At 43.7% G+C, this 12,044-nt stretch overlaps 1 protein-coding gene across 1 annotated transcript in view; it reads left to right on the top strand.

The window, feature by feature from the left end:
• LOC133116682 (zinc finger protein 385B-like) overlaps positions 1 to 12,044 on the top strand; it is an 84,975-nt gene that overhangs the window by 54,112 nt on the left and 18,819 nt on the right. Inside the window, exon 3 of the mRNA XM_061226529.1 lies at positions 8,534 to 8,679. Coding sequence (XP_061082513.1) covers positions 8,534 to 8,679 — 146 coding nt within the window. The remainder of the gene's footprint in view (positions 1 to 8,533; positions 8,680 to 12,044) is intronic.

Below are 12,044 nucleotides of genomic sequence, written 5' to 3'. Positions count from 1 at the left end.
TGTTCGTGTGGATTCATTTCACATCCTGATGTTTCACAGTTGTTCACATGACATTTGCCCAGAAACCCAAAACGGCTCTCAGTCAGCAGGACTTTGTGTGCCCTTTACGAAACGAGATTGTGTATCAGCGTGTGTTCAAAGCCCCAAATTACGTTGGCTAAAATTGCCAGTGGTTTAATAAGAATGATTATCCGGGATCAAACAGTAATGTGTTGTGAGCAGATGCTGCTGGGCTGTCTGGTGATGTTTCCCAGTGTTGTTTTCCATTCCTCATACTGCCCTCAGCTGGACACTCGGTCCTAAACCAGCGTGTCACCCTCAGCAAACTGGTCCTAAACCACTATGTCACCTCGCACCAAGCCATGTATTACAGGCATAGTCGGGTGAGGCCTTGGTCCTAAACCAGCTCCCACCAAACCTCGTACAGGCGTGATGCTGCTATGTCCAAGGCCTCGGTCCTAAACCAGCATGTAACTATCCAGCCAAACACTGGCCCACAAGTCAAAAACAAAACCTTGCGACGCCCAGACGCCCGTCGTGTCTTCCACTTCTCATGCGGGGATAATTTTTGCTGCCACAAGGACTCGAGTTGACAGGGAGGAGTAATGTAATCTCCGCGCACAGTCAGGTGATATTAATGAAAGCGAATGACCCGGTTTCTCAGACTGTGTTTAAGAGATACAGAATGGCCCCATTCTGTGGCGAACCCCAATGCCCCCGATTGTGCATCTGCATTTAAATTGAATTTCGTGTTTTTATTAGGTTTTCCCAGAAGAGCAGTAGCATGTGAGCGTGTGTATGTGTGTGTGGACATCCTAATGACTGTTCCACAGTGAACACATTCAGTGTTCATACTGTTGGAATTACCCGCATGCTTCAGGAATGGAGTCTATCTCATTTGTATGGAGGGGGTAGGGCTTGAGGATTGATGATTGTGACCGTGTAAGATGGAGGATATGTTTTTAAGCCTACCTTTACCAGAATTAACAGATTTGAGTGACTCAGGGGTCAAAGGTCAAGCATCTTCCCAGTTTTGATTAACAGTCAAACTGAGTCTATGCAAACAGAATGTTGATGTGACAGGTGTGTACACATTCCTGACATATGTGATGATGCACACACACACACACACACACACACACACAGACACATGTGCACACACCCACACATTCACACACCCACACACACACACTTGTGTGCACATCGACACATACATACACATACAGGTGGTGTACACACTCCTGTCAGTCCTGATGTATAGTTGTGCTGCTGTGCTGTGCCCTCCCTCTCTGTATGCTCAAACACAGTGAGTATCACAGGGTGGGAGTACGGTATGCTATTCTCCATGGAAACAGAATCCAATGCCTTTAAATAGCATCATATTAAATATTAATGTAGCAATTCTAATTTTAAAATTGGGCTGCGGTTAGATCCCACAGTTTTATCATCGAATATGAGAAAAGAAAAGACAAAAACACACAAAGAGCTGTTATTCCCTTGCCCCTTTCTTGTCTGTTAATAGCTTGTTATTAAGGGTTATGCATTCCCAGTAATCATATTTCAGACCTTTTAAGCCTCCATTACTGCATTTTGCCTGCCTTAATAAGGTCCAGCCCAGGTTATGGTGTGAATGTTCGGCGCTCTTTGGCATGCCAGGGCAGCATTCCTCCTGGACAGGCTGTGTTGGGATTTCCTCTCGCTGTGAACAGGTTTCCCACAGCTGAAGATGAATTACGACCGTCAGAGCGCTTCCCATTACATCACCTCAGACCCTCATCAGTCCACATCCATTTTCTCCATTCACGCAGGGCTCCGCATTCCCAGCGAACCCCAAACCACTGGAGAACATTCCTGTTAGAATTTGTTATTTATCTGGCGCTTTTATCCGAAGCGACTTACAGTTGATTAAACTAAGTAGGGGACAATCCCTCCCTGGAACAATACAGGGTTAAGGGCTTTGCCCGAGGGCCCAACAGCTGTGTGGATCTTATCTTTGCTACACTGGGGCTTGAACTCCTATTGTAGCGTTATTCCCGTTTTTAACTCTTAGCTCTTATTGTAGCGTTATTCCCATTCTAACCAGCTACTTACTCAACGTGGTTTGACCAGCTCAGGCAATGTTTTGAAACAGCCGGTACGGTAGCTGGTCATTCCGAGCTGGCCATAGCTGGATTTTACACCATGGTCTGGAGAGTGTACCACACTCTTATGGTCTGTCTGGCTGTTCTGATACTGCGTTATGTTTCAGAGATGCGCTATCCTGCAGTAGGGTGAGTGCTGACATGAATACTCTCCTCATAGGAACGACTAAAAAAACACTTCCTGGAACTTATGGGTTCACTTAATGCAAAACATCTGTGGCTTGATTTGGCCCTAGCAAACATTCTGCCTTCTATCAGTGGGGGAATTTCTCAGAATTAAACCACTTAAGTTTAATTCTACTATTTCAACTTAAGGCAAGGACTTATATGGTTCTGTTTTGAACAGTGCACTTCTTAATTTGTGTTGCCAGTTATGCTGAATGCCAGGAGAACAGAAGGAGAGTAATGGCCACAATATCTATTATTCCGTGTGGGAGGACTTAAAAGCATAATATGGGGGTAATGACATTACATTTTGTGCAAGGCTATTTGACATTGCTTTAAAAACCAATTCCAAGCACGTCTCACAGTTGACTTGCGCTAAAGATTGCCTCTCTGAAATCTCAGCTCCTTTTACCAGACAAAACACTGAGGCTGCAGCTTTGCGAGAGGATTAATAGAGCCTTTAATTTGACATTCTTCTTTTAAATCCGTAATGCAACCACAGCTTGCTTTGATGGTTTTTATTTTTTAAGCAGCAGGTGCCAACCTGTGGGTCCTCGACCGGTTGTGCATTTTCTATCTGCTGGTTGTGAATTGCATTTGGGTCCAGTACAGGAAGACAGCCTTGCTGAAGTAAACAGCTCAAGCTAGGTTTTGAAAAAGCTAGTTGCTGGTTGACCAGTTCAGACCAGCTCCCAGCTGTATGTGCTTTAGCTGGTTGACCAGTTTAGACTAGCTGCCGGCTCAACATGGTTTAGCTGGTTGACCAGTTCAGACCCAGCTCCCTGCTTGACATGGTTTGCCCAGCTCAAGCTTCGTTTTGAAACAGCTGATAGATGGTTGACCAGCTACCAGCTCAGACAAGCTACAAGCAGTAGCTGGTTGTCCAGCTCATACCCAGCTATACCAGCTTTATGACCAGCTTGGCCATGCTGGTTGACCAGCTCATTTCCAGCTATACCAGCTTTATGACCAGCTTGGCCATGCTGGTTGACTAGCTCATTTCCAGCTATACCAGCTTTATGACCAGCTTGGCCATGCTGGTTAACCAGCTCATTTCCAGCTAGACCAACTTTATGACCAGCTTGGCCATGCTGGTTGACCAGCTCATATCCAGCTATACCAGCTTTATGACCAGCTTTGTCATGCTGGTTGACCTGCTCATACCCAAAATTGAGCTGGTCAAGCTGGCATAGCTGGATTTTACAGCAGGGAGCTGTGTTTATGAGGAACCTGCCCTCTCTACTGCTACCTCAGCCTCCATTCTCCCAAAGTTCTCCCCCTGCATGCTCGGGGGACAAACTGCACACGTAAAAGTCTGGGGCACCAGGTTTTTCCTGGCCCCTCACAGGACCACCTGTACAGCTCCTGGGCTGGAGCCTCGGCCCTGAAATGGGAACATCAAGAGTCTCTTTCACAAAGCAGCAAGCCTTTGAGCATTGTGGGTAGGATTAAAGGTGGGTATGAAAGTAGCCGCATAAATGACCAGTATGGTCACAGCTATTCATGATCTGCAATTACGATTGGTGTAACGCATCAGTAATCTGTGGCTGGCAGGCCTGGTTTTTCAAAGCACAGATCAAGCAGAGTGGCTGTGGTCTCCCTCACCTTTGTGTAGAATTCATTCACCCAATAGGATCAGTTCATCACTAACAGAAAGGTATTTTCTCACCGGTCAAGACTATATGAATAAAAGGCTCAGAATATATATATGTTTGAAATCCACTCAGGAAAGCTTTAAGTTTGAGATCTGTTTCTGTTAAATGTTCTCCCGCTTATAAGTGTACTTACACAGAGCCACAGAGCTGTTTTCTGACTGTCAGTAAAAGTTTATTATATTATATTCCTGTTCTTCTCTGACGTTATTTGACCTGCTGTGCTCTTTGGTTGATAGTGCTTTTTCACAGGAAGTTCTTACGGCAGCACCTCTCAGAATGTGTCAGAACTGTCAGAAATTACTGATGAGAACTTTTTCATTTTGAAAAAAATGAAAGGCACTCAAAGACATTCTGCAGCTTTCTGCTTCTGACATCTACACGAAGCCTGTCAGGAACAAAATGTATTTGTGTGTGTGTGTGTGTGTGTGTGTGTGTCTGTCTGTGTCTGTATGCATGTGTCTTTGTGTGTGTGTGTGTGTGTGTGTGTGTGTGTGTGTGTGTGTGTCTGTCTGTCTGTGTCTGTATGCATGTGTCTTTGTGTGTGTGTTTGTACGAGGGTGTATGCAAGGGTGTGTGTGAGAGAGAGAGAGAGAGAGAGAGAGAGAGAAAGAGAGATATAGTGTGTATGCATGTATCACAAGAAATTAATCAAATGGCACCTCTAAAGTGAATCATTACTTCCTGTTTCTGCTAAGTCGTGGTACTGGTTTCCTGTACTGTAAGGAACTTTGAGGGATGGGCTCATTCAACTGACTTTATTTCTGCTTTTCACTCCACTTGTAAACTGATTGGTTGGGAGATAGACATTTATTTGAATTATCATGAAACTGAAATGTACCAAGAAATGGTGGCCGCCTGTAGTGTAGTGGTTAGGGTAAATGACTGGGACACGCAAGGTCGGTGGTTCTAATCCCGGTGTAGTCAATATAAGATCCGCACAGCCGTTGGGCCATTGAGCAAGGCCCTTAACCCTGCACTGCTCCAGGGAAGGATTGTCTCCTGCTTAGTCTAATCAACTGTACGTCTCTCTGGATAAGAGCGTCTGCCAAAATGTCAATAATGTAATGTAAAAATGTTAATTGAAAAGGTATTTGTGACTCTAACCAGAATGATCTACGATACGTTTTGTGTTGACTGCAGTCACTGGATTGTAGTCTTCTGAATTATACTACAGCTGGGATAGGAGTAGGATCTTTTACTTTTGGATGACTTGTCTCCCTGATTTGAGTTTGGCTTGATCAGAGTACCTGAAGTATCTGATTTCAGGTGTTCAAGGAGTGAATCTCCAGCTACTTTCAAAGTTACATTGAGCTTCTCCATTTAGTGTTTCTACATAGCACTCAAATCGAACATGACATGTAAGGTCTACGACATTCCGAATGCACTGCCTCAAGCCTCCACACTACACTGAACACATTACACTGACGGTCTGCAGTTTTTCTTTATCTATCATTATTTTTAAAATGGTAGTGTAATGAAGTGGAGAGAAGGAAAATGAAGTCCTTATGGTTTTCATCAGAGGGGTGTCTGTTCTGGATGTGAATGCAATTTCATGTCACCTTCTTTTATGGAGAGCGTAATGAATTTCATGCTTAAAAAACAAGAACTATTCTAATTCAATTACATTTTGAAAATGATTGTACACTGGTATGTTTACATACATAGATGTAAATGGACATGAATTTGTGGAAAGCACTGTTGCCCAGGTAACGGATGAAACGAGGCTCTGCTGTCCTTTAAATCAATAAGGGAAATACATTTATCCAATCAGGGATTTGTTATGGGTTCACTATCCATATGAGGACACACTTAACACACCTGCCACATATGCACAGACATTCACACGCTGAGTGCGCACACACATTAATGTAATGGCATACTATATGCACATGCACACACATACATGCAAAGTCAAGGAAACTCAGATGTAAGCAGCTGCAAACGCGCTGATACATATGTATGTTCACACATGCATACACACATGCATGTTCATATGCACATGCATATTCACATGGACTCAAATGCGTACACGCATGTGTGTATGCACATTGAGTCATGCATACACACACTAAAACATACGCTCACTGAGCACTTTATTAGGAACACCAACTTAGTCACGCGATTATGGAATCAGCCAAGCATGTGGCAGCAGTGCAATGCATAGAATCAGGCAGATACGGGTCAGGAGCTTCAGTTAATGTTCAAGTCAACCAGAATGGGGGAAAAAAAATTTTTTCTCTGATTTCGACCGTGGCATGATTGTTGGTGCCAGACGGGCTGGTTTGAGTATTTGACCAGCCATGCTTACAGCAGTTACAATCATACCCATCTCCATCGCAGCCATATAAAGGTCAGCTCTGCTCGTTTTGCAATAATCACCCCGTATTTGCCCTTGTACTCCGCTGGACTGTTTGAAGTGTAACATCAAAGAGAGCATAAATCCATGTTCTGTGGAAGAGAAATATGTGCGTTCTCTTTTGATTCCAAGATTTACGCTTTAACTTTGCCATTCCAGATCTGACATATTGCCCTGCAAACTTTCTATTTCTATTTCTCCCAAACTTCAGTAAGAAAACACAGAATGATTTTGTTGTGTATGTTTAAATCAGTGTAGGGGGACACTGATGGCAGTTCAATGGGCCGGATCGCACATGTTTCTTGTTGACGGTTATTACAGTTTTTTCACAATCACTTTTGCGTTAATCTCGCAAGTTTGTGCTCAACTCAAAACGGTTAGCTCTTGTAACACAGTTTGTCCACCTGTTCAAAACCTTGCATTGTGCATTCAAGAAATCTTGCATTTTCAAACTCAAGGAACTAATTTATTGCACAGTTAGCGCAGCACTGTATGTGCATTCAATCAACGCATTTTTCGCAAATCTTGAATTCATTTCTCAGTCAGGCTCAACTACCAAAAAAATGTTCTACTGCCCAATTTGCTAATGTTTGCACACAGTAATTCAAAACTGATATGTAACATACAGGCTAAAATCCAAGTGGATAGCAATTTACTAAGCCACAAATACTATATTGAATACATTTAAAACCCTAAAATATCATAATAGTTATCGAAATAAATTGCTGATTGAAGTTGATGGAGATTATGCTTTTGATTGCAAATTAGATATTGAATCGTGGGTAAAAGAGGAAGACAAATGGCTGGATGATGGAGGGGGAGCGGGAGAGGAGTACAGATTTGTGGTGCCGTTCATCATAGATGTATCATTACATTACATTACATTACATTACATTACATTACATTAATGGCATTTGGCAGACGCTCTTATCCAGCGCGACATACAGTTAATTAGACTAAGCAGGAGACAATCTCCCCCTGGAGCAATGCAGGGTTAAGGGCCTTGCTCAAGGGCCCAACGGATCTTATTGTGGCTACACCGGGGATCGAACCTTTTGGGTCCCAGTCATTTACATTAGCTACTACGCTACAGGCCGCCCGTAGGTGATTGCTGGGGTGGATCAGGTATGCACAGAGGTTCTTTCCCCAATGTACTCTATAGTAAAGAGGATGTCCTGGGGTGACGGCTCAAACCTACAAACTGGGGGACACTTGAAAGTTGAAAACCGCTGTGATAAAGGATGGTGATGAAATATTACATTCAACGATAATGTGGTTAATGTTCCAAAGTAATTGGTGTCAATAGATTTCCTTATCCTAAAACATTCATGATCTAAATATTAAACGTTGTTACAGTACTCAGTTTCCATAAAACTATGCTTTAGGAGTAATGTTACGGTTACTTATGACTTTGAGAGTAACATTGATAGTTAGATGCATTGTAATGAATGAAAAGACAGTCGTATCGTATGTAATGTGTCTATTTCATTTTGAAAGGCTAATACTTTGATGTTAATTTGTGTCAATGTGAACAAAGGATTTGGTTCAGTGAACAAGTTATTTTTGGTTTATATATATTGTATCAACGCAATTGAATAAAGTGTTTAGAGTTTTTTGAAATTTTGATTATCCATTTTCAGTTTTGTGTCTTCAGTTTTGAAAAAAAAAAAAAAAGGTTCTGAATTTAGCGTCAAAGTGATTGTAAAAAAAACAGTATGCTGTCAGCAGTCCCGTTCAGAAAGGCATGCCACTACACTGTGCACACACACTGCCCTCGGCATCAAAGAGCATCTTACATTTCATCACAGCAAAAAACTAAGTAATGCAATGCAAAGTAGAACACTCTCATGCCTGTTCCAATGGTGCTGGTGTGTATGTACAGTCGGGTTGGGTGGGTGTGTTAGCGCTCTGCCTCCTCCCTCTCCCTCGCCCGCCCTGACCCTCGAGCCAAGCGACCCTCTCCACAGCTCTGTGACTGCGGAGCGTGTTCGCCATCATCACCAGCTCATGAGTTACTTTTCCTCTGGTGTCTCTTATTGCATTCAAATGAGAGCGAAAAATAGATTTCTGATTCCCTGTGCTGAATACAATTATTTAATCTCTCTCCTTCTCTCTCTCTCTCCCTCCCACTCTCTCCCTCCTACTCTCTCTCTACATATTTATCTGCCTCTCTCTCCATCCCTCCCTCCCTCTCTCTCCCTCTCTCTCTCTCACAGGAAGTTCGTGCCACGGCAGTACCCTCCCCGCCCTGGTGCGGAGCCCCTCCCTGATGCCGCCCCAGTGCATGCTGGACGTGAAACCCTTCCTGTCCTTCTCTGTGGACAGCGCGTCTCCCGTTGGACTCTTCCCCAACTTCAACACAGTAAGCCTAACTTTACAGGAGATACAGTGTGTACCTGCTGTCATCTGTTGCTGTATGGACCCATTAGCCGCCTACCGGTGGGTAGGTTTCTCTAAGGCTAGTGTGCAGTGTATCAGGCCTGGAAGACAGGAACATGTCCTTTATCCAGCCCTTTCGTTGCTTTCCCTGGTTTGGGATTTAAGCCTGATACAGTGACTCGGACTGGCTGTGAGGGTCTGAGTGATTAGCATTCTGCATTAGCGCTGACAGTGTGCTTGTGCCTATTAATGCAGCTCGATGTATCATTACTGCAAGCATTTCAGAACAGGAGGGTGTGTGAGTGTGTGCGAGTGTGTGTGTGTTTGTTGTGTGTTTGTGTGTGTATGTGTGTGTGTGCATGTCAGTTTTTTTTGTGTTTTGTGTGTTTGTGTGAGAGTGTGTGTGCGCATGTGTATATGTGAGTATGTGTGAGTATGTGGGTGTGTATGTGTATTTGTGTGCGTTTGTGTGTGTATATATGTGTGTGTGTGTGTGTGTGTGTGCGTGTATGGTGGATATGTGTGAGTGTAAGTGTGTTTTTGTGTGTGTGTGTGAGTTTGTGTGTGTGTGAGTGTGTATGTGTGTGTTTGTGTGTATGGGGGTTCTCCAGTGTAAAGCCTACACACACAGGTGCAGTTCTCTCCCCCAGCTGAAGCTCTGAGGCCTGTGCAGACGATCGATCGGGTTTTATCTCCCCAGCAGCAGCTCCAGGGCGGCAGTGGATTGCAGGTGGAAAAGGTCTGGAGCAGATAACAGATCAAGGACTTCTGCTCCCTTATTAACCCTTCCATGTCAGGGATACTTACACCAGCAGCCTCCTGAACACAGGCTAGCTTTACCACACTAGCCACACTAGACTCTTTCAAAATCAGAATGTTGTATTAAAAGAAAGAATAATAAATAACGTCATTATGTGTGGACCGAGGCTTAATTATGAATGAAAGCTTACTAAATTAAGTACTGATTTCATTATCATAGCTGATGAACATCATTCTCTTAATGGAGTGAGCTCACAGATCATTTACTTTAAGGAGCTTATCTAGAGTGGCTTACTGTACATTCTTTAGCATGAATGTACAGTAAGCAGCGATTCAGGTTAGCTACCATAACTCAAGCCTGCAACCATCCGCCCTGAAATTGAGCCTACAGTACAACTTTCCAGATACATGCACACAGCTTCCTGGTCATGCTACGCTGCCTCCCTTTACTTTTACAGGTCAGACTTTCTGCAGTAAACTGGACACAAAGGACCCTGTTCTATTAGTACAAACAGACTACTGGATTACATTTGTCGTGCAAACGTTTAGGATAAAACAAACAATTGTAGGATTCAGTCTAGACCAGTGGTCCTCACTCCTGGACCTGGAGAGCCGTAGGGTGTGCTGGTTTTTGTTGTTACTCAGCACTTAATTGATTAAATTAAAGCAGTTAACTCACCTCATTTGCTTTCAATCAGTTGCTGATATTAGGGTGAAAACAAAAACCAGCCACTCCCTGCGGCTCTCCAGGACCAGGAGTGAGGACCACTGGTGCAGACCCTGCACTTAAAATCAAATGTATCATGGATGGATGGAAATCTCTGAATTTCTCCAGTCGGTCACAAAGATTTATTTTATTTTATTATTGAAGCATATGTGAGTCAGTTGCCATGCTCAATCTCGCAGATAGAAGCTTCTCCTGGTGCAGAGTGAGGAGTGCTGAAGAACTCCTGGGTAGTGCTGGTCTCGCGCAGGTGTAAAATCGTCCTCATATACGCTGCCCAGTCGTATCACTGCGATGTGAGGTGTGGTCGTAGAGCAGTGGCCTGTGTCTCCCCTGAGGGGTCACAGGGTCACGGGTTCACAGCCAGGGCAGGCTTTAGTTCTTCCTATGTGGTTAACTACTCCAATATGCAGTAAATTTAGGCAGTCCGTCCACCTCACCTGGATTCTCAGATCTGATATGGTGATGAACATTTTAAGATTGACACAGAACACAGCCAGACCAGGGTTGGGGGCCCCAGCAGACATTGTGACCCTCAGACACCAGGGTTGGGGACCCCAGCAGACAGTGTGACCCTTGTAGTCCAGGGTAGAGTGTGTGTACTGTATCCTGATCCTGTGGAATAATGACTTTTGTTATGTGCACATTCCCTTCATATGTACTGTAAATAGTACAGAATGAGATAGAAAACGATGTGCGCAGCAGTATGGATGTGTCTGAATTATATAAGTCCTGAATCATCATGTTGCCTGCAGGTGAACACATTTCAGCACATTTGAAATACCATCAAACTCACCTGCGATTTGAGCGTGATTATCCAGCTGTAAAACCCCACACTAACCCAACGACGGAATTTAGCGAGGGCCGAAGGCATCAGCATGCTTGTCCTTCTGGACATATTAGTAGGGTTAAATATTAGTGGCCCCTATGCGGAGAGTCTAGATCAGCCAATAAATAAACCATGATACAAAAACAGTAGTACCACTCTGCCTTCCGCTCTTTACTGGTCCGGGCTGACCAGGAATCTCCGCAATGGGGCCAATACATTCACCTTCGTTATATCTGACTCCATTTGAATAATAATTTAGATTAGTTATCTACCTTTGGTAGATGTCTTATTTATAATTTTGACTTGATCGCTATAGGAATCCTGTACTGAGATTTACTCTTCTGAACAGTTCTCTGCTGGTACCGCTGCATGTCACATTGCGCGTTATGTGCACGTCTCATGAGCTGGCTAGATACCTGCAGTCATTACAGAGGTCGCAGGAATAGCTACTTTTGGGTATATCTGTTTACAGCCTAGGGACCCAAGAAGGCCAACAAGCTACGGCTGTTCTCGACATTAATGAACTACCAAGCGGAGGCGAGTGATTTACCATCAGAGGTCTACGGGTGCTATACGCCGTGATACATTAAATGTAAATTTACATCCTCACTAGACCAGTTCGAGGGGGTAACTAAGCATTCCCTGTGTAACATTGAGTGTCAGTAAGCGAAACCACACAGATCAAGTTTTAACAATTTATTTTACCAGGCAGGTTACATACATAATTACACTAGTTCCAAATAAAATATACATAAAAGTACTACAAAGGAAACCAAATTACGGAGTCTTAAAAGTCATACCTGGTAATAAAAGCTACATACGGGAGTCTGGCTACAGACACCCTGTACATAGAAGTGACATGCACGGTGTGCATGGGAGTCTGATTGCATCCTCCCCGATTGCTTGGTTTGGTCTCCTTAAATCCAAAATCAGGCCTTTGATGTTGACCACTCAAATGGGTCCACAATGAACCGATGAACCATCTGGCGTTTTATAACCATTTGGAATTTGGAGCCAGGCTTCCCCAGGAAAACGA

This window comes from Conger conger, chromosome 17 (genome assembly GCF_963514075.1).
Source record: "Conger conger chromosome 17, fConCon1.1, whole genome shotgun sequence".
In the NCBI taxonomy this organism is placed as follows: Eukaryota; Metazoa; Chordata; class Actinopteri; order Anguilliformes; family Congridae; genus Conger; species Conger conger.
This window is presented reverse-complemented; position numbering and strand designations above follow the sequence as displayed.